We start from the raw sequence: 27682 nt of genomic DNA, 5'->3' as shown, positions 1-27682 counted from the left end.
AGACTGAATCACCAACACATTTTACTGTGTGCTCCAACTGCAAAATGTTTATGAACAGAGTAAATGTACCCATTGAAAAATATGTGCCAAAACAGTTACGTGGGTATTAAAATTCTTTACTCTGAATAGATAATCAAATCCCAATCTGTCCTAATTTGCTATACAGGCCAAAATTGGTCAGGCTTTAACATACAGAATCTATCTCAATACAGTCATGTTATCAACCAACCAATTTACAAATGCACTAGGTCCCCGAGTCTCCCCCTGACAACTGATGTGTCAGTAATGCTGAGAATCAGCTGGCACGGGAACAGAAATTCAGCTTTTCCTATGCAACCAGTCTAGAAGCTCAGGCTGATGTGTCTTCCTGAAATGCAGGGCCGCTGGTGCTAGGCCATTTTTTAATTTCTTAGCCCATTTTCTTAGTTCTGCCCAGGCTGAGGGAGGAGACCCTCTAGACGTCCTCCATCCTAAAGACACAAACAGCTCAGTCCTTTGCAATAGCTTTCTGAATCCGAGTAATTATTCAAGGCCTAATATCTTAACAGAAAGATGGAATGAAAGATATTACAGCAATGTATTGAAAGAGCATTAAAGAACCTTTTATAGCAGGAATTATTTTCAACGTAGCTGAAATACAGTGCATACTAAGATTGATTAAAAAAAAACACCCTAACAAACCTTTCTCATTCATCTGCACAGCAAACCTGAAAACAACAGTATCTCAGCATTTCTTAGCCAAGTCTCCCTACTGGTATTTCATCTTCCTCCCTTCTGCCAGCCCTGACTCCTGCTGCTGCTTTGCCCCTCATCGTTAGCATCTGCGTACCCTGGTAGCACTTTCCCTACCGTACCTAATGTAGCCAGGGCAGACAGCTTCAGCGTGTAATGTGTGTTCCTCAGAGAATGTGAGTGTGGACCTCATGCATTGTGAAAGTCTGTAGATTAAAACAACTGAGCAAGCAAGAAGTCCATTTGAAGCCTCTGGACCAAATTTTTGTTTGAACTCAAATGGTTTTAAAAGAAGACTGCTGAAGCCTAGTATCAGACTCCCCCAAGAGAGTCCAGCATTCACTGACACCAGGATGAAACCTTATTTATGTGGTTGTTAACAATTATTAATTATTTTTTTAAACAAAAAGGCAAAACTGAGTAATCTGATTTCAAGTTTTTGAACTAACACCACTGCCTGTCAGGAAGGTACTTTAGCAAGTGCTGCAAAAAACCTTTAGAGACAGCTACCTAACTAAAGAAGGAAATAATTTATAAAAGTAAAGCAAATATTACCATAAAGCAATAGAAAGCTCACCCAATCGGGGATCAAAGAGAAGTTTACTTCCACATTAACCAGCTTAAATCTTAAATATTGGACACGTGCATACTGCTTTCAGGTCACCTACAGATCAATAAGAGATCTGATGCAGAAAAGGTTTTGCAAACCATTTCAAACAACAAATGAACTCAAGAAAATAAGGGTCAGAAGTAATACAAGAACAGAAAAGACTACATTCAAAAAATGTCATTCAACATTACTTTGTCATTTAGAGAATTAAATGTATTCCAACATTTTCAACATTACACCTGAATTCTGTACTACTTACACCATGCAACTGACTCCAACTGCTACTTCTTAAGTACTTTTAAGATTAACAAGTGGACTTAATGCCAAATGTTTTAAGAGTGCCCAAATGTGGAACAGAAGATTGAGAATTCATATGCCTTTGATAACTTGTCCTAAGATCTAGATTACATTCCCACCTTTGCCTCCTTTGTGACCTTGTGATGAAGTTCTACTCATCTCCCCATATTTCACTTTACCTTTAGTAAGAAAAGCAATCATTTTTGTTTTCCTCTACTGTTAGTCTATCCTTTATCTTGGGATATAATTTTCAAAGGCACAAAGGCCAATCAGAAAAGTATCTTCAACTGAAAGCCAATTCAGCTTAACACCTTTCTTTACCTGTATCTGAAAATCTCCTTCATGCTTGAAGTGCTGTACAATCAGAATTGGAATCTGTACTAATTTGAAACTGTTATATCATCATCAATACTAAATTATACAAAATACTCATTTTTGGTGGAGGAGACCGAAGATAGCCTTAAAATGTTAATGCATGATGCAAAAGCAATGATCCAGAGGATGCTCTGGCTAATTAACAAGCTCTAGTCTCAGACCTGGAATGATAATACTGATGAAAACACTGACAAGCATTTCACGAAAAGACTCTTGTTGGGCTGGTGCTCTATAGGAAACAGAGGAGGAAGAAAAAATATATCTAGGGAAAAAATCATAAAGATCTGAGTTCATGCAGTCAGAAATGTTGTTACAGACAAAAATCTTAAGGGTCAGTGTAAGTAATCATGCTGGTATAGTTGATACAGGTAGCTCCTGATCTCAAAAGGGGGATAGCCAAGGCAGCGTATCACACAGAGAAGCGAGGGCTGTATCACTGCTTTTTTCAGCAAGGAACACATCCCTGTTGCTGCAAGAAAGCACTGGCTAATGGTTGCCACCAAGACAGATGCAGTGCAATTCTTTCAGGACAATATGGGAACACCACGGATGTGCTGAATTAATCTACCACAGAAGTTTTCAGGATTTCCAGCAGAATCCTAGGGTCTGCGTTCATGCTGTCTAAGATTCAGAGACTACTTAAATATTTATGTATTTAGCTTGGTAGTCTTTCAGCAAAATTACAGTAATTGGAAGGTATTTTACTCAATAACAATGGGATTCAGTTAACATACCTTAGCAGTTAATTACCAAGGACTATACGGTACTCCCTGAAGTAAAATAAAATACTAAAAAAAAAACCCAAAAAAAAAAAAAACAAACAACCAACAACTCAATGTCAGAGAGTACTTTGGGAAAAAAGCACCAAGTCTGCTGGAAATCGAGACTTCTGTAGTAGCAGAATAACCTCAAATATTTCCCACATTTCCACATTTTATCCCACTTTTACGTAAGTGTGGCTGTGCTACTCCTCATATAATTCCTCTCAGTGTACATTAGTTTATAGGAAACCAGAATAAGGACCAAAATATTTACACTAAAGCCCAAGGCAAAGTGTGATCTTTGTGGAGCATAAACACATTGCCTCAATTAAAGGTCATGTATGAGCTCTCCTCCTTTCACACAGTGTTACAGCTCTTTTTTTAGAAGGTCATAGATAGGCCATGAGTTAAAAGAATATTTTGCCTTGAGCTACTGCATTGCTTAGTATAAGCAGTGCTGCACAACCCTCTAACGATACATCTGCATGGAAGAATGCTGCACAGTACTTGTGCCTGCTTTGACAGAGAAGTACGGGATGTCAGAAAGAAGAAACAATCAGAGAAGTTATGATTGTTTATTTACCACTTTCTTTTAAAAGAGGGTTTACATACTAGAGCATCAAGCTCAGATGTCAGCAGGCCTACAAGCTGCTTTGGGAACGCTAGAATGAACAGACGCTGCCAGAGCAGAAGCAAGACTGCTCAGCAGAGTAGGCAAGAGTGAATTTTTCTACCTTAAGGACTCTTATCTTCATCATTAGGGCCGCAAAATTCAATTAACGGACTAAATAAGAAATTTAAAATACAAAGTGAGGATGAGCTTTTCAGGCCACACCTCTGATTAAAGCAAGTAATCCTCGTATTAGGGGAGAATCACCAACCTCCCCCTCGCTCAGGAAAGTGCTGGCAAAGTGCCACCCTAACATTATCTGCTCAACCATTTGTCTCCTTCCTCTATGCCTTAATACAACCTTATAACTTCCTTTGTTTTCAGGAAAAACATCTTCCCGCCACACCAATGAAGTACTGAAACACTCTATCCTGCACTTCCAGATGCTGTGTAGACAAATCAACTTATATGGACAAGTACTGCCCTTGCATTGATGTAACCTGACCTGTTCAGATAATACACTACTATTCTGTTTTGTAAGAATCAGATTTTGAGACTTGTAAAAAAAAAAAAAAAAAAGGAAATAGAAAAAAAAACTTGAGTGTTCATACAGAGATACTTCTTCTACCTGACACTTGCAGAGATGGCAAAAAAAAAAAAGGTGTGGGGGAGTGTGTATGTGGTGCCAGACAGCAACACACATGTATGGCATAAATACAACAGTCAAGAATGAACAACACACAGGTCAATACGCTATTATTTTCTTTGAAGCAAAAAAATGAGTTGGTGACCTAAAATTACAAGCTGCCATATGGACTTGCCAGAACTGTTGAACTGATTAATTCTGCACACAATAATTTAAAGTACCTGATAAAGAAACTGAATTGGGCTGCCCTGCTATGATATTATATATTTCTTGCTTTGATTACCTGCCATTCAGGATCTCTCTATCACTCTTCTCTCTTCAAAAAGACATGCTACTACACTTGTTTCCACCACGACAGTTCTTCTTAACTTAAAATACCCACACACATCATCTACCTTATCTGACTTTTGTCTCACGTGTTCATGTGTAGGGTGAAAGAGTAATTCAGGAGAAAAACCATGAAGTTAAACCCAAGCATTTAAGTACCCCTTAAGAATGGTAAAAAGAAAGATGAATAACATTGGAATTAATTCTAATAAAGTGTAGGTGATACCCATCTTAGCCTTTTCTTTCTTGAAAAAAATGGATTACTTTCATCACTCACAAGATAACTAGTGTCACCTGTCTGTCTGTCTAGCTAATACCAAAGAGAACCAGTTTTTGATGAGCAAGCAGGATCAGATGCCTTCAGTAGCTCTGCCAACATGAATGTAATGCTTTTTTCATGGAGAACACAAGCCATATTTTTTAGTGCTGAAGCAGAAAACTCCGTCATTTTACAGGGAAATAAACCAGAAGCCAAGACCCAATTCTTTCCTGTCTTATAACAGTATAAATCAGGGAAAATATACTGAAATCACTACGGTTACGGCAGTTTATAGGAATACAAGTGAAATTAGAATTCCAGCCTCAACCTGTTCTCCATTATAAGAACAATGAGACTGAAAAAAACCACAAGTGCAAACAGAAGGCCATTTTGCAGAATAAATGAAATATGCCCCAGAATTGTGAAACTAACATCTAGGCACTAATATTTTTAAAAAAGGTCTAAAGAGAATCAAAACAAAAATTGAGATGTACACATGGGTAAGAATTAAAAAAAGCATGATAAACAAGAAGTTCAGATGAGAAAAGGCATTTGGATTAGATGTGCTGTTCTGAGATTAATTAAGCTTAGTTTATTAACATGCTTTTGGTTTCAGGTTCACTCACTAGTCAGCTACTTTGGTTTACAAAGCTATATTCCAAATACCCTTTGCTCTGAAGAGGCATTAAATCACTGGATAACAAATCAGGATACTGTTTTTAAAAGGAATACATGCATACAACAAACAAAAGCAAGATACCTATTTCTACTCTTGGGGTTTTTTTCTGATTAGCCTCTCTGTCAAGTCACTTTGACATAGAAATATTCTCCTGCTGTTTTAGGTCATTGTAAAATATTAGTTGAAGTGCAATGAGCCTCAAGAGGTAGACTTTGGCAAAAAACAGGATTTAACAGAGACTTCACTTGCTTGTCCAAGATATCAATTATTTTAAACACTAAATTTCATACCGATTTTGAGAAAGATGTATCAATTCCTTGAAGCTGATATTCACTGATTAAAGTGTGTAATTTTCTTTTGTATATAATGATAACTTTTGTTCAACACATAAAAAGACTGTCCCAAAAAACAATAAAGATCACCAGTGGAAGAACGGGAAAAGAAAGATTAATTTTAAACTGTGATGACTTCAACATATGAAGAAAATTTTCTAAACAGTAGTGTGATACAAAACAAGCACAGATCACATGAGAAAGCTGTAGAATCTTGTAGACTGAAAACTGAAACACATCAGAAAGACTTATTTTTGCAGTAGGATGAAGAATTGCATCAAGTGATTGCTTGAAGTCCTTAACAGTTTTGGTTTTGTATCATCAACGTGCTTTACATAGCCATTTGTATGTGCATTTTACCTAATCACACCTTACGTTTGAAATCTGTAAAATACAATTCTCATTTCCTTTATAGAAAAAAAAAAGAAAAAAAAAGAAAAAAAAAAGAAAAAAACAAACTAAGCAAACTACATCTTCGTGTTTCATTTACAACAATAATCCATTAATTTGCAGGGAGAAAAAGATTTTATGCCATTAGTTTTTCCCCAATTCCTCAGAGCCACAAAGAAGTATCTACAGCAATATAATTGGTTCCAAAGCACCCTCAATTCTGAACATTCAGTTCCATTTTAGCTGTGCAGGCAACTGTTTTACAAGCTTACTTGAAGATATATTTTTAAGTAAGATTCACGACACTTTTGTGGCGTTTGGAGTTATTAAATATTTTGATAGACAACTGCAAATAACCACCACTACTTGTTTTAAATGAAAATCATCTCATTACACAAAGCTCGATAAGCAGACCAAATGCAGCAAACAAAATGCAAACAATAGCATATACCACACAAGACAAGCTTTTTAAAAATAATGAATCTATGACCAAATAAGATGTTTTAGAATTAGCGTGAAAGAGAGAAATTTAAAACATGATACCACTATGGAGTTCATGTACGCTAGCTACTGTATCAGCTTATCCTATATAACATTCTGTTCTCTTGTTCATAAGTTATTACTTGGTAGACTACAGCTTTATTGGTTCAGAGTTAAAATGACCTTAAATTTTCCTCTCATCCTAGTGCCAACATGAAAGAATAAAACAACTTAAAGTATTTTTGTATTAATTTTTGTATGGTGCGTGGTAGCCTAAATTACTACTTCTTTCATGAATTTCACCCTCCTTAATTTTGTGAAAAAGTATGAAATAAAAATGTGCTAAACTTAGACGTTTTTAAAAAGGTATACTTGACACTTGTCCATTTCATGAAAGAAGCTTTAAAAGATATTTGAGTATTACTAATATTTCAGAACATATATATACTAAATAACTATCAGTGGAAGAAAATGTGGATAAACTAAGGATAACTTTGCCACAGATTTTTAGACATATTTTTGGATTCCAGACTGCATTAACCAAAATTAGAAGGTGATCCTGAAAATTATAGATAATCAGAATGTAGCAAATCCCAGTGTCACAGACACTGGTAATGTATGAAACAGCAGGAAGACCATCTAAATCTCTATTCACACAAACCCATGAGTTGTTTATTAATCTTCAAAATAAATACTGTTTTTCTTTTCCGTTCAGACACAGAATCCAACTATTTTCTAGGAATGCTCAAAAGCCTATGGAAAACCAAAATCAATAGCAATAAATTAGAACTTGATCTGCAGCTTCTTATAAATCTTTACAACTTAAATTGAATGTGATCATTCTCATGTCAGAGAAAAAAAAATGAACATGTTTAAACTGCGAGGAAGCTAGTTTCCAACTTGATTTTGTGTGTGTGTGTTTTTGGAAGATTCCCTTCTTCTAATGCCATATTTCCTGTTGAAGACAGAACATGCAGCCTTCTTCAAGTAATTATACAATAATATATCAAATCAAGACTGAGACATGGTACAAAGTTAAGTTGTTAGTATCTCTCCTAAATGTTAGAAGACTCTTCTTGGAAGAGAGCCTAAGCATTAAAGTCTTAAAATAGATGGCTACAAAACAGGTTTTGAAATCACCTTCAAGGCTCTGTCAAGAGGCAAGGCTTTGAACTGGACGACCTTTTACCTGCCCAAAGAAAGCTTCCTGCAGAAACTTCAAGAAAACCATTTCCTGGCTTTTTTCTTTTCCTGACATCACAGATTATCAGCTGTAAAATTCTTCCCTGTTATAGTCAGTGAATTCTCATTCTGTGTGCACTTGAAGACAGGAGTAGCAATATTATGGGAATTATGCTCCTTTGACTCATTAAACGAAAATGCATCTCAACTACATTACTGATTAAAACCTCATGAATAATTTGGAAAATACAGAGATTTTTCACATATATTTGATTAGTTTGAAATTGCTTCTGCAATTCTCTGGTAATTCAAATTTCCAGTTTATGAAGTGTCCTGATAACCTCCATTCTAGCTCTGTTTAGTAGTTTTTCACACTGGACAAGACATCACCAGCAGAATATTCTGGTGGTGAACAGATGAATTGGACATGCAAAATTAATGAACAGGGAACCCTTAGAATAGTTCAAGTGATGCTTATGATTATTCAAGCTATGACAGCTTTAAATGAATTTTAGATGAATAAATTTTGAATCACTATATACCATTCCCTTTTTATTTTGCATGCATTGTTTAACATCACAAACTTTGGGAGTGTAGGATTCATTGAAGGCTTTTACTAAGTTCTTCCCAACAACGGTGCCTAAATTTAATACGTAAGATTATTTTTTTTTTCTCTCCTATGGATGACTGGCACTGAACTGGTCAGATGTTTTTCTTGTTTGTTTGGAGTATGTTTTGGTTTGGCTTTTTTTTTTTTTTTTTTAATGTAGTTATTTGTTACATGTTTATGCCTATAGAATAGACAGAAATATTAATTTAATGGCATTTAAAAAATCAGATTATTGTTTTCACATACACGAAATGTAACCGCACTAACACTGAAATTAAAGGGACACTTTGGGTGATAGATTTACAAGGTTAAGATGTAAACACTCCTGGGTACTAAAACACAGGCAGGCAGCCAAAACATAACAATCACTGTAAGTTTAAGGTGATTTCTAAACCATTCAGATTATAACTTTGTTACTTCAGTCTATTTCAAATGTAATTCCATTTCATATATAAGTGAACAATCAAGCACTAAATGAAGCCAGCTCATTACGAGTTCAGAAAGACACAGCTGCTAAACTGACACATGCACAGCAACCGGACTTCCTGAGCACGTCTGACAGATCCCGCAGGACACGCTGGTGAATCTGAACACTCAAACATATGTAAGCGTCCTCCTCTATGCATGCATGACATGGGCCCATGTTGGAAGAGAACTTCCAACCTCAAAACCTATCACTGTGAGCAGGAACTCCATGATGTTTACTGTGCCTATTTCCCAGTGGTGCTCAGGTCAATGTTTTCAAGTTAGGTATGAGTTTAGTATTCTACAGACCTATTTTTACTCTTCCTATGAGAAATACTTAAAAAAACACAAAACCCAAACATCAAAAAAACCCCATCCCAGGTTTCTACAAGTCTATTTTCCTTCCATTCCTCTGACTTCTCAATATGTGACCTGGTTTGGAAATATGAAATAGCGCACAATTTTATGATAAAATATACTGGTAAATCACACAAAAGTCACAGTGCTTCACAAAACATTTTCATGCTTGTCTAAAGAATAATCACAGCTAGAAGACATGCTGAGAGAGTGTGTCAAAGAGCACTCAAAAGCTGCCCATTCTCAGAATATGAGGTTAGCACACTTAGAAAGGTCATCTTACTATCAAAACCCCAGGTATTTAATGCTTTTGGCCAGCTTAAATATCTATCAAATTACTTAAAATATTTCACCTTTTTATTATATGACAAATAAATGGTCTGCTTTTCATTATTGAGATGCATTTTTTTCCACACTGATCTGCAAACTAGAAAGTGTGTTGTGCTGCACAAGATTTTAATTATTAACACAAAAGGAACATATTGTTGTAACTGTTGTAAAACAAATGACAGAATGTAGGCTAATTCTAATTTCATTTTGTATTAATGTGTTGTAGATTCTGATTGAAAGATTTTTTTTTTTTCTGGTTATTTTACCCTACACTTCATTTTTGCTCATGCATCTCTTTCCCACGCGCAGTTTGTGTGGTACAGCTTACAGATACTAAGACAACTTCATTCAAGAACATAGTTAATAATGACTAGGAAAAAACTGAAGCTTTTCAATAATTTGTGTTTATGTAGACAATGTAAAATATCCTGTCAATCTATCATCTTTCATAAGAACTAGTTTACTTTTAAGCACTCTACATGAAAGGTTTTCTATTGGTAAGAAAATGTCTGCCTATCAACACAAAAAAAAGTCTGTTCCGAAGGGACATAACTAGGAGCAACTAGATGAAATTATGCAAAGGAATATTTAAACAGCATTGAAGTCAACTTTCCTAATATTATAGACTGGGTAAAGTCTCTGGGAGGAAAAGACAATCCCATTACATAGTACAGATTATTACATTAGACAATTTTAATCAGATCAGACAATAGAAGCCTGGAACCAAAATAAGTTCTACAGCAGGTAAGGAATTACTGAAATCTCCCATAATCCAGCACTACATTTAAAGATAATAAAACATCCATAGTTCTTCAATTTTATCTACAATGGCTATCAAAGTTGACATTTATGTTTCAAAACAAACAAAAAACCTGCCGAACATATACATAATTTATGTTTTTAGCAGAAGAACTTAAAATCTGAATTTCATAAAGATAGGGAAGGACATGGAAGGAGAAAGCATGATACGTTAGAAACAAAGACTTCTGGCAGACGTCTAATAAGATCACAGCATAAAAACTAGTTCACTTGCATTCTTCCTTGCTAACAAAACTTTTTTCCCCCACGGTTAACAGCAATAATATTTTTATAATATCAAAATGTATGAGTAAGTTTACATGAATACCCATTGTCTGAATCAGCATTTATTTATTAAATTTGTTTAAATTAAAAGTGAAAAAATATGCAACAGTGGAAAAAGCAACATTTTATCAAAATGGAAGCGTTGTTAGCAAATGCAAAGTACCTGCTTCAACTATAAAAATCAAATCCACCATTAAATGCAATTTTGCTTTTCACACTGGTGAAGCAGCATCTTAATGACTTTAATAATGCTGGTAATGAAGTATTGTCTATATTAGCAGCATCTTTTTAATGTAGTTATGAATCTCTGAGACAGGAGTAAAACAGCATAAACTTCCGATTCTCAAGAGATTTTCTTTTATTTTCAACACAAACACATAAAGTAACAGCAGCAATCAATTGTAACACTAAAAGCAATAATGGGTAAAGACTGAAAAATCATGGGGAATCTATAATCTTTTGTTATATGACATACAACAAGTAATTAAAATAATATTTAATGCTTTTTTTCCTCTTTATAACCTACTAATATATGAGTCTTGGAGATCTGTTATTAAACGCTAAAGGTAAAACAAAATAAATGAGAAACACATAGAAGTCGGAAGAAAATAAGCTGGGCTTAATGTAAGGGCTTTTTTAAAAAAATCAACAAATAACAATAGTAACAAGCATCTATACAGAAATTTATCTTTGGTTCTAGTTCAAAAAGAAAAATAGTTTTCTGTCAATGACACCACCTTTAAATGTAAAGATGTTCTATACCTTTTACTCTATTAATAGAAACAAATACTGATAAATAGTGTGGAACAATAGTTGGTACAGTCATTCCTAATGTTCAACTCATTATTCGATAAATACTATGGAACAAGAGTTGGTACAGCTTTAAATGGTTCTTTAAGAGAAAGGAGCGGTAGGTTTTCCTGTGTTCAGCAATAACAGCAGACAGGGAGTCTGATCAGCAGCGGTCATATAATCAGTTGAAAGAAAACAGCAATGAACTTATGTTTCATAATAACTTTTTTACTTGTGAAATGTTAATTATATAAAAAATCATTAATGGCCTTATTTACAGAGAATGAATGCCAGCATCAAACGAACCCAATTTACCAATGACACTCTGCCAATGAAGCTGATTCGCTAACTGAGCAAGCAAATTAACAATCATTTTTCCTTACAAAGTAATAGTAGGCAAAAATATAACTTGGCAGTACTTCCCCCTTGTTAATGTGGACACTAATTAACATAGTTATTTTACAAAGATTTGAATTAAATATGCCAAGGTCTCAGAATTGTTTGAATTCCTCTTTGCTTAATTAATCCAAATATTTGAATTAGCTTCTTCGTCTAATTTGGTGTTTCAACAAGTATCCCACTGAATCCCACTGATAGGCACATAAAATTATTATTTTCATACTGCTTGTGTAGCTTGCTTTTGAAACCTGTAACTAAAATAAAGATGTACTCCCTTTACATAAAATGTCTTTAAGAAGTCATGGTTTCTGTTAATTAGCCTGGCACTTATCCTATTCTCTGAATGACCACCAGGTCTCAAATGTGAGACAGCTCGTAAGGTTTGTGATTTTTCTTTTTATTGGTGTGTCCAGAATATTCACACGAGCTACATTCCAGCTATTTCTTCACAACTTTTCCCACAGTTTCCAGAAATTAATGAAGAAAAGCATTCTGGAAGCTGAAGTGATTAGCAAGTGTGACAAAAAAATATTTTAGAAAAGCCACGTTTACAATGCAGAAAGTAAACACTGTTGTATGCATTTGCCTATCTTAGTTTGCCATTTCTCCACAGGTCTCTTTGAGCTATGGTCCTTACAGCATTCATGGAGCGCTCTGCATTTAGCGTGATTTTGACTTGAGTTTTCTTTCACACGAAAACCTGCAGTTTTTCATTGTTTTCCCTTAAATGCTAACACTTAACCTTTGTAGATATTTATAACAAGTGTTAATTGTCCCTAGGAAAACATTCTTCCTCTGTTTTACTGAGATGGCATACCCACAATTTTAGCACAATGGCGAGCATTGAACAAAACGGAACTCTGTCCTAAGTGTGAATGGTGAGCAGACCATAGTAGCGCCCTCCTCAAACACTTTTTTTTTTTTTTTTTATTACTTACTCATACATTTTGATGTTATAAAAAATTGCAACATGTTTAGGAATAGGAGAAAATAATGCAAGCTGGTCCCTTTTGCTGTGGTCTAAAAATGGCAGTATGAGTTTTACCACTGAATCCAATAGTACAGTGCGGTATCTTCCATGTATCCATAAATTATGGGAAGTTCCTATCCAACTAAACAGGAATGGCTATTTTCTCTTTTCATTTCAAAATTGATTGATAATATGAATTCTAAATTCCTGTTTCATCTTCTTTTCTAACAAGCCTAATTTCAGAGAATTATTCTTACAAATTAAAATGACGCTTGTCTCTCAGTGGACTTCTTAAGCACTTTGCAATCTGTACCTGTTAACAGGAATCTGATGTGAATGGACTCAGAATTTCTTCAAGATGAGATGAGCTCCAAAATATCACATCTTACCCCATTTGCACTATCATAATTTTGATGTAATCTGTAATTACATTGTCTTCTTGGCAAGTGCTGGAAGTAGTATTGATATTCTTTATAAGTAGATCATTCTTCCAGAGAAAATCTTCTAGAGGCATGGCAAACTGTGAGTACCCATGGGAACAAATGAAGATCTGTGCTGGGCTGTTTCATCACTGTCAATACACTTGACATGAATTCAGAAATCCAGCTATCATTTGGAAGCAGCATTTCCTACAAATCTCTTTAATGCCACAAACTGTATAACCGTTGCATTAATTACAAATAATATCCTACAAAAAATAAAACTATACAGATTACCTTGCATGCATTTTGTCATTTTGTTTTTAAATGGGGCTTCAGGGTAAACATGTTGAATGGATACAATCTCAATAATAAAGCCTTAGCCACTAAAGAATCAGAGATGAGATGAAAGATGTTTACTGGGGGAAAAAAAAAAAAAAAAAAAAGACAGACCTTCCAGTCATGATTTACTGACTGTTAAGTAATTAACTGGTGCAAGGCATGACTGCAAAGAGACGCTGTGTCCATTCATTCTACTGGATAGGATAAAATTTCTATTAGAACAAGAATTAAAAAAACCTTAATAAAGTGATAAATAGATAACAAAGAAAGGGTCTGATGCACAGCTGCAGACAGGTTACAGTTTTCAGATCACTGACATGGATAACATTGTGAAGTCAAAGAAACAAAAAGAAAAAAACTAATAGCTCAAGGACTTAAATGTAATAAATTTGTTCCCTTAAACAGCAAATATATGTTTTCACAGAGATAGGACTGCAAACACTAACAGGTTAGCAAAAGGTTAGCGATCTTTCAGAATAGTATTGTTTGCAAATACAGCACCTAAAACTTATAATAAACTTTTAATTGACATATCTGTAATGCCTGTAGACTCATATATGTAAATATATATACAATATAAACAATCTTTCACAAAGAAAAGCTTTTTTATCCCTTAAAAGAAATTATTTTGCATTTCATTTTTTCACAATACTTACACAGAATAAACCAAATCTTTTCCACGCAGAATTTACCACCTATTCACTGGACAGGGTAAGAGGTTAAAACATTGCTAAGAAGCAATTTGACTGATACCATTCTACTAACTTAGATGGACAACAATTGCCAACCAAGATCAGTCTTAAACTCCATTTCATTCAACATGCTACTTTAAGCAGTGTTTAGTACCAAATGCTTGAGAGGCAAGTCAACAAAAATCAGAATAACCTAATGGGTATTAGCTTGGCAAATTTATGGAAAAAAAAACCCTAAAAAACATACTTTATGAAAGTAAATTTGAACTCCATTTTATGCATACTACTTTAAACTGTTTTTATCATTTCATATATATCTTATTATTTTAAATTCATTTTAATTATTAATAAATTGGGCAACCTCAGAAATGGCAATGTCATTAGTTTAAAGTCTACGTGCACTTACACCAGCATAACTACAGAGTATTCTGTAGACTCATTACAAAGGTGTAGCTGAGCAGTGAACCTGACATACTTATTTAGACAGTATTTCTTATAGTAAGAGTAATACTCTCCCTGTGTGTCACATTACATCTGGTAAATATATAGTTTAAATGCAAATTGAGAAACAGTCTGGAAACATCAGATTAGGGAGAGAAAAATGTGCTTTGTGCTAAAGAATAAAAAATGTGTTACTTTAAAGTTGCCAAAAGGTGAAAAAGCTATAGGGCATGCAAGTACGGTAACACTTGGTATAATGAGCTGTTGAAATTAAGTTATCCTTTCTAACCTCTTAATACAGCTTGTAATTTTTAAAATAAAATTTACTGTGCTTACTTAGAAAAACCAGTTTATGTGTATTTGTGAGGTTAAAACACTTAAACAAAACAATGTCCACCTGTAGTTATCGAAAACCAGCCAGTGTCAAGGGGGTTAATCAGGTAACCTCATAAACTAGGTGTGAAAGAAAATACTTTATTTCTAACCTCTGCTGCCAGTTGCTGAAGAGAAGGGGATGCAACAGGGTGTAAAGTTGAGTTGCCTCTGACCGGATTATGGAGGCTAATGTAAGCCACAACATTTCTTTGAAGAACTCTCTTGAGATCCTACAACACAAGCAGAGAAATGGTTATTACTATGAATCATTATAATTAAGACCTGTTTTGTTCTTTCAGTTCCTTCTAGGGAAAAATTGCACCCTATGTTTTTGTCCTCTGTGATTCCCTAAGTATTACTTAACTACTACTTCTTACAATATGCTGTTAAGAACTTCAAAGGATATCTTAGTGTTATTTCTCTATACAGCAGAAGTTATAATTCCATTTCACACATCAACTCAACAAAATGCAAACAGGCCTGGGAGGAATTAAAAATGACTACAGTTGTAAGGCCAAAAATGAAAACATTACATACTGTGAAACAACATGATGGCCTTTTAAACTTACGCCTGACAGAAGACAAACTTCAAAAGCAATCACTATCAACAGTTAAATGTACTGAAATTTTTAGAAACCAAATTCAGATTTGAATTGCAAAACTTTCCCAGTGTTTTCACTTTATTATTTTTTAGACTACAAAAGTAGTATGTATAGACTGTTCAAATTATTAACTCATTTTAAAAAAGATCCCCTTTGCCTTCTCAGTAATGAGTTACTCTTTGCATGAAGTGGCTCTTTATATTGAACAGAAGGGGTGTAACACAATTACATCTGATGCAAAGCTGACTTGAAGTGGAACTAAACAAATTTTGCTTCCAGCCTGGATCTTTTCAATTTGATTTTTTCACCCCCTCTTGTTTTTGAAGAATAATCATGTTGGAAGTATGAACCTTCAATGAGAGCTAGCCACTTCTCACACATGATAAAAAAGCAATTAACTCTTCATTTTATCTACTGTTTTAATTCAGCAGCCATGAACCTCTCTGCTAGCGATTCCTTTACTAGCTGAAGTCCCCTATATTCATATATGATCAGCAATACTCTGATGGGGTATTTTCATTCAACAAGCTGATTTCTATTCTGTTGAAATTAAGAACCCAAGGAATTGTCTGTGTCAGAGTGTATCTAACTCCTTAGCACAAATACGTGAAAAGTGAACCAGCACTAGCTATGGAGACACTGAAATATTTATGTAATTAACGTAACCCATAGTACGATTCTCTTCAATCTGCTCTTGATTCAGTTCTCCCAACACTAAGCCCAACAATTAAAAATTAGTAACTGTTGAACCCCCAAGAAGGAGAAAAAGTAACTTGCCTTATCATTATCACACACGCTCTGTTCTACAGGAACTTTCTTTACAGATGTTTTCACTGCATTTGCTATGTAGTGCATGAAAGTATGCAGATGCCCCAGACCAGTTAATGAACCATAATTTCTGTGTGGTAACTTCATACTGTTTTCATGCTTTCAAGAAAAGTAATCAGTATTGCAGTGAGTGCTTCTAAAAATATTTTACCTCTGCCCATTCATATGAACCGATGTTCCCAAATGATGTTCCTCCCCATGAGCAGAAAACAATGGTCCGGTCAGGTCTCCAGCCTCTCTTAACTTTCAGCATCAAGGCTTGTATAAATGCTGTGATGATAGCAGTGCTACTCGCCCATTCTTGTCCACCATAAGTATTCAGACTGTTGTGATGACTACCAATGATGATGTATCTGTCTGAAAAGAGGGGGCGGGGGGGAGGCACAGGCACGACGGGAGGACAGGGTGGGGAAAGACAAGAGAATCTTATTTTGTCTGGATACTAGCATTAAAAGAATTTTTAAAAACTAAAAGATGAACTGTATAACTGTATTAGTATTCTGTAATGTCAATAATACAACGAAATGCTGTCAACAGAAATTTATATGATCATGTGCAAGACAATCATACAATATAAATACATAAAACTGAATACTACTCAAACATAAACTAGTAAATAAATATACGTCTACACATTCCTCACTTAATCCCTGTGCCCTTGCCTCATTTTTTGTTTATTACTTTCCCTTCTTATAAATTATATATACCATTTTTACAGCCAGGACTTCATCATATAGATAATCTAATAAAGTTCCATGCTCACGTTAGAGTGTTACGAAAAATCACAGATGAATAAGCAGGAAACTCTAGCTTCAATACATCTTATAGTCCAAAAAAGCAAACAAAAGGTGTGGTAGTACAATGAGAAACATAGAGAAAATACACAAAGTATTAGTACTCCCTCACCTGGAAGACTGTGTTCAGTGCTCACCACCCTATCTCAAAAAAGACATTGCAGAAACAGCAGTTGAGAAGCTGGTAACCAGTATGGCTATATATCAGGACTTAGACTTCCATGTAAGGAGACACTGAAAAGACCTGGACTGCAGGTTTAGAAAGGAGACATGACAGAGGAATAGAGATAATGAATGATACAGAAACGGTAAGTCAGACCTAGCAACTTTGATGATACTGGAAGAAAGTATTTTATAAAATGAAAAGCAAGAAGTTTCAACCTGAAATACAGAACATGCCTATGGTTATCCAGAAGAAAAAAAAAATGCACTTTTTTTTTTTTGAGAAATTCAATGAAATCTTCATCTCTCAGGGCATAATATAAAATGCAAATACTAACTCTGAAGTGTAAAGAACTTTATTTTATTCCAAAAGGATAATGTGGTATGAAACAACATGAAAGACTGGTGTGACTGATGTGTGTCAGGAAGTCTAAGCAGAGTTATGCTGTATGACTTACTAAACTACTAGACCTTCTGTATGAGAAGAATTCACAAAGTCTCTTCGAAGGGTTGCTTACTGGTTGTGTTCTGATATTTAGTAAAGTATCTTTCTAGTCCAGACGAGGACATTTGAAGGTGTGCTTTCCATATTTCAGGATACTGATAGAGAACAGAAAAATAGCTATCAAGTGATGCCAGATCCTCAACAAACTCTGGGTATCATTTGGATTCTAAAAAGTGCAAAAAATTTTATTTTCTTTCTTTATGCAAGGAGATTCATTCTTCACTGTTTTCAGTACACTGGAATGTAGTAACACATAGGTGGAAAAATACCCATGTTTTATATTTCCTTATAAAATTAAATACACACTCCTCAGTATTTTTGCAGTGACTGCTGCCTAGAAACTATTTCAACTGAAAACCAACATACTTTGATTATAAAACCATTGCCTATGACACTTGACTTTTACTAGTTTTGTTCAACAAAATAAATGGTAACATTGTTTTATACGGAATCAAAAATGCTTTACAAACAGGGGATCTGTTATACACCTACAACACAACATTTTTGGTCAACTGCTTGGGGGGTATAGGATGTAAATGCAAGTTTCTTTCTAAAAGCAGATGTAAAAAATGTAAATCTAAGTGTACATCATAATTCAATATAACAAAATGCAATCTAAATCACATAATTTTGCAATTTGTGTGTTGAATCACAAGGTGTTTAATTATAGGTTGCACTGAAAGTGAAAAACCATAGGATCTTCAACTCAATGTTAGGAACTGGGTGAAAAAAAGAATGTTTTTAGTCTTCTAGGTTGTTAGAAAAAGTGCCACTAAGACAGGGTGATCAGACAGGATCAATGCATGCCCCATCTTATAACCTCTGTTCAGTCTGTGCAGTGTATGTGAAGGGGAGTAGAAAGAGACTTCATGTAAATCAGTATAGGACATTTTGGTGGAGAAGAAAGCTACAAGAAGCAACATACTCTAGGAGACACCAGCTGAACGAACAGGGGTAAAATATAACAGCTGGTGCCTCCTTTGAAATTCTTCATCTTTGTCCATCTTTCCCTCTTGAATAGAGACAATACCCTGAAGCAAATGACTATAGAAAAAGCACAGGAGAAAGGATGTTAATGCTTACAGAGGCAGCGGCTGTCCTTTCTCATAATCATTTGCTGAAGCATGTAGAGAAAGAGATCACATGGTAAGAAAAAAGAGGAAGAAATGACTAGAGATAGAAAAAAATAATCCATCAGATAAATTTTGAAAGTGATAAGGTGGGATAGTGTCCAGGGTAGTGATGGGCTGGACAACAGGGATTTATCATGAAAAAATAGTGATTTATACTGTCTTCTTTTGTTATACATCCCATTTTCAACCATGTCCAATAGACCTACAATATCAGTCATATTTTTTCAGGCTTTAAAATGCTACCTACCATCACATTTCCTCTTCTTGTAAATGTTTTAATATCTTGGTTGGATTTAGGATGCTCATTGTTACTCCTCAGATCAAATTTCAAATAAGATCACCATTACATAGATATGTTTGTGTGTGTGTGTTAGGAGACCTTTAAGCAAAACCAAAAATCCACCCTTGGTGATGCTCTGCAGTCCTTCATTAAGCACTAAAGATAAATTTTGTTTTCTTTCTGCATTTCTGGGAACATAAAGGTGAGTATTTCAGGTGTATAAAACTAGTAAAATGTCATCAAAACAACAAAAGAATCAATGCCATGAAAACATCAAGTATTCAAAACAAGTTGAAAGGGTATGGCTGTAGCGTCAAGCAGGAAGAGCAGAGAAGCAAATGAAGGTTTAACACTGATTCTGTACAAAATGCCTTCCACGGTACATTGCATGCTTAACTTGTGCCTACATTAGAAGCCAGTTACTATGGCCCTTGTTCAGCAAGACATTTACAGGACAAACTGTTGGCATCTGCGTAGTGCTGTTGAATGCACTTGATTACATATCCTTACATCCTTAAAGTTAAGCATATACTGGCATACCTTTAACAAGTAGCTTATTAAGGATGCAATAGTAAGATGAAAGATTCAGGTATAGAGAAGATAAAACAATTATTAAACAGAAATGGATGCATGCTTTTTATTATTTGCCTTGCTTCTGTTTCACAGTTCAGTAGACAGTATGTCTAAACATGGCAGTTTCTGCCTTTCAAATTCCATGACAGCTATTTGCAAAACATTAGCAAATATAGACTAGTAACTTCAAATTCATGAAGGAAATTAAGTCCTTTATTAAAATTAAATTCATTGTGCTAATTGCTTTCTATGTTGGTTAAAATAAATAATGTTCTGGTGAAAAGTACAGCATTCAGCAGACAAATGACAAAACTGAGTCATTATTTCACTAACAGGAATAAAATATTCTCCACCTCCTTTATTCCATCACTTAAAATATCAAATGATTGGTCCATCTCCCTAAACTTTTCCTCTGAACCTAATAAAAGAGTATCAATTAAGCTAAATGTGATAATGTTTTGATGACAATACCATCTGTACGTTAAGAATTGGACTGGGTCTACAACATTTTGTATCATGTAAGTACCCAGCAACAGTGTTCATTCATGTTGCAGACAGCCTATAACTTTCAGGCAAACTCACCTGCAGACAGAGTAAGCTCAAAATGATCTTCATTCCTATGAGGTCCTGTTTATTGTATTATCTACATACACCATCAAAGGAGGGAGGGGGTTTGTGGTTTATGTCACAGTTGCACTTTGAATCTTATTGTTTAATTCTTAGACAAATAGAATACTAATTATTATTCATGGACTTGTATAAAAGAAGTTTAAGGCACAATTCTAACACAAAATAAGGTTGAAGCAAGTGTGATTAAGAATTTAATCACAGATTTTTGTACATTCTAATAACATTTGATATTAGCTCCTTAACTAAGCCAGAGATCACGGTGCCCTACACTTATGTTTCAGTAAGACACTTGAATTAGGTAGGGATGTTCTGGACTTGAAGCACAGAGGGTTTTTTATCTCAGAATTCTCCTAACATTAGAAAAAAATCAAAACATTTTCTAAAGTTTTACAGACAGCTTGTATATTAATTCAAATAACACAATACAGTAGACCCGAAAATGAAAACCACCAACTCATTTTCTTGGTATAAAATACTAATACTCTGTATGGGCTACATTTAATTCCTGCTTGTTGTGTAAAAATATGCTTATTGTAACTATAATAGCCCTTTGAGCTCACTCTGTTTAACCCTTATGTTCTATTTTGTTGTAAGTCAAATCACAAAACAACCATAACAAAGGCTGTCTCCTTCCACTGCATTAGTGCCTTATCTGGCAAAAGAGACTCCTGAGCCCAGCTATGACTCCCAACCGCTATAAAACAAGTATCTGATACAAATGATGAAGGGCTATTTACCTGGAAATACTGTTCCTTTTAAATATCCAATAACGTTAGATATTGTCTTGTAAGTTGAGACTGACTGAATATTCAAACTGATTACTTTTTTGCCTGTTGCAAGATAAAAAGAGAGAAAAAGAAAAAGAAAATGTTAAACTTGTTTATCCAGCCAAGAAATTTACAGGCCACAGATATAAATTCCCCAAACGTAAAAAAAACCCCAAAAAACAACAAAAAAAAATCCCAAACAAAAGCCCCACAAAAAACAAACAACATAAAAAGAAGTAAAAACAAAGGGGAAAAAAAGATAATGAGAGGAATCAGAGATTGAAACGTGAAATATTACATTATTTTCTTAGTCTCACTTAAACAGCGGGGTTTAAACCTGGAATCTCCAAAGCGATCTTTACTCCTTGAGTTAAAAGATCATTCAATTCACCCAGTAAATGCTGCTAGAATACAACAGAAAAAAAAATAATTAAAAAGACTAGGAATTTCCTAATTCTGTGACACAGAAATTTGTCTTAATCGTTATAGTTTTTTCCTCATCTAATCCTTTGCCCAGGTCAATCTTTCAGTAACACTCAAAATCATACCTGATTTCTATTACATGATTCTACAGAACCCCTGCTACTAAATCAGATGGAAGAGTTAGACCCTGCATTACTAACGACTTTGCCAGCACAGCCTTTGGTGATAGACTTGTGAACTGATACCAACAGAAGAAAGCTTTTTTTCGGCTTAGCTGGTATCAACTGAAGAAACGGTGTAAATAGAAAGGCTGAAAAATTCCAAACCCTGCTAAAATGTAAGGGGTTGGTCAGTATAGCTAGGCCAGTTGAGACTGTAGTACAGGATAAAGCCAGAAAAAAGTAACTAAGTAAAATAGCTTAACAAAATTAGTTAACTGTTCTTTGCTGAGAATTACTGTCATTCCCTCTGTCCCTCATGTGGGACACACTAACCATGTTAACTCTTGCAGTCTGTGGCAATGGAAACAAAACAAGGACTGGGAGCTGCCAATACCTTTAAAATGTTTCATTTGCATTATAACAGGCTGTATTAACATTCATATCATCTGAAAGGTCATAACTTCTATCTAAGCAAAGTGAAAATGTCTTTGCTCTAACTTAAATGCTAGCAATTGTCTGACAATAACCACTGTGCCATCCTAGACCTAGACCCCAAGTACTGCACCACCCCCAGGACAGACCCGTGTTTAAAGGCATCTTTGAGCCAGAATTCCTTCAATGTTTATATCCCAACTGTCAGAGACCAAAATGAAAATATTCCATGGATCATTTTGCTCTCTATCTCCCAGGCTATTATCCTCCCACAGGTGTATTTCTAAGAGTTTGTTTCCTGAGATGTACGGAATATGCAAGCAGGGAGTTTACTGCAACATGTAAAAGAAAAACAATACTGTTCTTCAGGGTTCATTTGCTGGTGCTTCATCTGGTAAATATACTTTAAAATTCTCTTAAAATAAAATCCAATATATTTTCATTCACTAGTCTTTATTGATATTTGAAAAAAAAAGCAAGCCAACTGTTAGGATCTTTCCTTGTTTTAAAAAGGCATACTTGTAATATTTATTCTACTTTTTACTCAGAGGAAACCCTCTCTGTAATCAATAGATGTATCCTTTATGTGACAGCTCTGGTTTTGCTAGAACACAACAGTAAAGAAGATGCAAGTCAAGCATAGTTAATTAAAATTACACCAAACCACACTATTTTGCAATAACCCATAACAGTAAGTTAATATTTTGATCTGTCATGCCTATGCTGGGGTTTGAGTTGTAACTAACTTTGCCCTTCTGATGTAAATGACCATAAGGTTTATTAACGCCATATGATGATGAATGCTGTTTGTTCTATAAATCTACAGGTATTACTCTGGATTTTTTTTTAAATATTTCATTAAGATAAATTAAATCCAAAAGGGTTTCCAGCACTGTACTATCATTAATATTCTCTCTCTTTTTTTTTAAACAATGTGAAAACAGCTCATAGAAGCTGTTGATTAAGCAATTTATGTTTAATCTACACTATTCAAGTAACTTCTTGCTGCTGTTTCTCACCTATAACCATTCTAGAGCCAATTTACTCTGTTTAAAAAAAAAAAAAAAAAAAAAAAAAAAAAAAGATTTTCAATCCAAAACTGATTTCCTTTCCTTTTCTAACCTTTCAACACTTTAGATAGACGTTTCTTCAGGCCCCATTTAAGACAAAAAGTAGATAAATCCTTTTGAAGACAACCGATTTAACTGTTTTTCCTAAATCGACATCAGCTATCCAGTCTTCAACTGACAATAAAGAAACAGAAAATTAACTTCTGGCAAAACACATATTCTGGAATCAGATATTAGAGTTAATAGTCATGTAACACAGTAGTCAGCTTAAAGTGACTTGGGCTTAAAGGCTTAGTACACCAGATGAAAAGGCTGAAAGTACTCTTTGGAGTATATAGCAGAAATGAAATTTAATCTCCTTTAAACAGTTCTGACAACAAACCTCTCTTCCTAATGCTATATTTTAAAGATCTTGACAACATTCTTTTTTCTGTATTCTTTGGAAAACTATGAGGGAGCTTTAGCTTAACATTATTAAGGATACACTTTGAGTTTATGTATACCAAAAGCTGCTTCTGAAATAGAAAAACTGAAAAATATTTGTTTTCAGTATTTTTGATTTATTTCTTTTTTTTTTTTACTTGAAATCTGCAAATTACCTGATACCAAGTGTCTACCTTCTCCTCTCACAATTACAATTATTTTTTTTTTTTTTTAGAAATGCAGGGTTATTTCTCACTCATTTAACTGACAGTTTTAGAACTTCAGATGAGCAAAACCCTACTACTTTTAGCCTGTAAAATGAGTTATAATTTCTTTTTGTTTTGTTTTTAACCTTATCCCAAGCTCATACCGACATAGAGGACTATAAGTTTAAGTCTAATTTTCAAACACGTCGTTTAAATTCCTGGATCCTGATCATACTAAACACCTATAACCAGACTGTTTTCTGAGCATTCCTTTGAGTCCTAGACTTTAAAAAGCATCATTAGGTACTCAGATTTGAAAATAGAACTAATTTTACAGGATTTTTGCTACTCATATACAAAAATTTCCCTACATGCACATTTAACTCCAGTATAGATGCATCAGGTACTAACTTTATTTGTGCACTTTGATAACACAGATCTTGGATAAAGAAAGTTATTTTAGAAGATTACAGAAACAGGACATACTGAATAACTTCAACTAACTCTTTTTACCATGAATGTAATTCCTGCTGAAATCAACATTAACCACACCTGAATAAAAAATATTGGTTTGAAATCACAATTAAGGTAAAGCTTTCAAACATCATCAAACATCCATGGTCATGTTACTTCAGGCTCACTAATTCAGCTGAGGTATTCAGGATTAAGTTACATTCAATAGATTTCTTGTTCCAGTCATTCAAAAATCTTATGTCAGAGTCTAAGAATTCGACTGCTACCTTTTTGAGCAAACACTACCAAGATTTTAAGATACCCCCGAAAGCTAATAATTTGTTTTGATAATGAAAGCTACAGTTTTCATAAAGTTATTTGCCCCAAGATCTGAGGATTTAAAGTAATATCAAATATCACAGAACATGATGATACAGTAAAAACTAAGTACATTCAGTGTAGAAACACCATAAGCTATTTACATATAATGAAAATCAAACATTCATATTTGATAGCTAATACTGTAAGGAATAATATGGACTGTTATGTAATATTTGGAATACTCTGTTAAATACACTGATATTATAAGTACACATTAAAACATGCTTAACAGTAGAGTTTGTTGTAATTTGAAACAAATGCTTTCTTAGACATTTTCTACAATAACTGAGTAAATTTCCTAACTACGACTACTACCAGTAGACTGCCAAGTTAGTGGCAGATTTTGAAAACTTAGTGGACTGTGAAAAATGTATTTCAGTTACTTCTGAGTGTTTCATCGTGACAATTTGAGGGCATAACCTTATCTACTCGACATTTCATATCAGTTTTCAATTAAGTTTAAACATAGGACTTTAAATGAAGCAATGCAATCATCAGAGGCATTTACATAACAATATAACTTCCATACCAAAAATACTATATGCAACATAACTACATACTTACAAAAGGAAATAAAATTATAAAACAGCATATGCTTAATAATTTGTAATTATTTCTGAAAAAATATTGTGCAACACTATCAAATTGCATATGCAAAAATCAATACTGAATCTACAACAATTTACAGTATTATTGAATTATAAAATTATCGTAAAACTCTTAGACATACATCCCCGTAATCAAAAGGTTTTAGTTCTTTTTTTGTTGTTGTTGGGATTTTTGGTTTTGAGATTCATTCTCACTGAAATCTAGTATCCCTAATTTTTTTTACTACTAGATTTCTATTTGATTAACCAACTTAGGTCCCGAGCCCTCAATCCCAATCTTGGTCTGAAAAGATTAATGAATAAACTTTTTGCTATTTGTTCATCTTTTCTGACCTACAATAAAGCACCCAACAATAAATCTATTTAGACAAAAAGCTTTTGAAAATAAGTAATGTATGGAATACATTCCTTTAAGGAGTCTCTGAACTGGGATGACCTAATGAAGAATAAATTTGTCAAGCTCAGTATCAAAAGATAGCTATGAATTTTGAGATTACTTCGTATTGTATAGTTGAATTTCATGATCTCACACTATTTTGAGAGATTCTTTACCTGCTTTACAGCAATCAAAAGCAAAGCATCACCCAGAAGAATAGTGACACAGAACAGAATTCTGAAAATAAATTTTAATCAGCTACAATTCTGGCAGAAAAACTCTTGAGGCTTCAGGTAGGAGTAGAGAGAAGATAAATAAAAATGCTTCACAGTGTTGATGCTTAATTCTTTTCATTAACTTCTATTTAAAAAGAGAACAGAATTTAAAGCAATCACAAAAAGAAAATCCAGAAGTCTTAGTATAAATGTTCACGAATTTTCTTGAACATACACTTCTTTACAATGCCAGTAAGCAGTATCTGCAGAACATCATTATATTTCTATTGTTATGTACAATGAATTCAAATTTGGTAGATACAGTAACACGCGCTGCCACACAATATGCTGGCATCTTTCTGCATTTGTCTTCTTGGATTTGTGTTTAGCATAGTGCAAATACTCAGAAATTATGTGATTGTTTGCATGTCGGTATCATAGTGTATGATGGCACAGCCAGAATGTAAATATGGTGGTACTCCTTTTCTCTGATGGGTAGCAAGCTACGAAGGAGAAACACATATAGCAACATCACAAGGATGTAGCCCAACAGGAAGGTTTGGGTATCCTTTATCTTTTCATGCCCTTCCTCCAACTGAAGACAGGCTTGATTTGCACTAGTGCAGCACTTGGCAGAGAACTTTATTTGTTTTGGATGATGACTGTGTAACATGGAAACTAAAGGACTCTTCCAATTATTCCTTTTGTATAATTAATGATTCAAATTTCACATAATCAGAGCTGGCTATAAAACTCAGCATAGTGACCATCTGACACGCGGAACTGTAAAAAATAAATGTTCAAAGTCTTGCAAAATATATTCTTTATGTTATGCTGCAAACCTTTTCAGTAACAGTCACTTCTGGTTATCTGTTCCACTCTCACCTTTTCCAGTAAAGGATGTGGATTTGTTTGCAGCGTACAATAAGGTTTTGCATTGCAGTCATTAAGATGATTCAGTATTAATCAATGACTGTATTTTGTAGGCTAAAAAAGGTTACAAAAGATCAAATGATTCTACCTAAAAAGCATTTTGATTAGAGTAATTTTACTGGCTATAGCAGAATGCTGTGAGTCTTTGTATACCTGGCTCTATTATTCACATAGTGTTTGATATAATGCAAGTTACTTAAACTATTCATGATTTAGGTTTACTATTTTAGAATTTAAAACATATATATATATATATATAAACACCTACTTCACATCAAAAGGCAGTAATAGCTCATAAGAGATGGGATCTTCTGTGTATGTTTACTGATAATTTCTGAAACAATACACCCTTAATTATATAGATTGATCCAGACTAAGAGAAAAATAGGGTTGGATTTAAACATCAGTTGCTAAAGAAACTTAGCAGGCTTTAAGGAAGACCTGGGCATGAATGCTTGCATTATGCTTCCTGTAATTTCAGTTAGAATGCTCAAGCACACTAGTCAGACAAACTGGCCATCTACCCGTCATCTCCAAGTGACCAACACCATACATGTGAGAAGAATGTTAAGAATAGGATGAGCAGACAGTGATTCTTTCTAAGACACTGTTGTGTCCTCCAGTGACTTGAAAGCTACTTAGCCAAGGGGAGGTGGGGGGCAGGCAGGGCTGCCTATGTGTTTAAAATCTTCTGATTGCTATCGTGCTTTTTCTCTCTCCACCCCCCGCCCCCCAGTAAATTTTCAAGTAGCCCTTTTTGACTCATATAAAA

At 34.4% G+C, this 27682-nt stretch overlaps 1 protein-coding gene across 8 annotated transcripts in view; it reads right to left on the bottom strand.

Moving 5' to 3' along the window:
- The window catches only part of NAALADL2 (N-acetylated alpha-linked acidic dipeptidase like 2), a 507046-nt gene that overhangs the window by 109164 nt on the left and 370200 nt on the right, over positions 1–27682 (bottom strand). For all 8 annotated transcript variants that reach the window (XM_056358613.1, XM_056358610.1, XM_056358614.1 and 5 more), the window contains 3 exons: positions 21200–21292; positions 16537–16742; positions 15066–15185 (listed from right to left, as the gene is read on the bottom strand). In XM_056358613.1, the coding sequence (XP_056214588.1) occupies positions 15066–15185; positions 16537–16742; positions 21200–21292 (419 nt within the window). The remainder of the gene's footprint in view (positions 1–15065; positions 15186–16536; positions 16743–21199; positions 21293–27682) is intronic.

Source organism: Falco biarmicus, chromosome 13 (assembly GCF_023638135.1).
Source record: "Falco biarmicus isolate bFalBia1 chromosome 13, bFalBia1.pri, whole genome shotgun sequence".
NCBI classification, from domain to species: Eukaryota; Metazoa; Chordata; class Aves; order Falconiformes; family Falconidae; genus Falco; species Falco biarmicus.
Note: the sequence above shows the minus strand (reverse complement) of the source record. Positions and strands in the feature narration are given on the sequence as shown.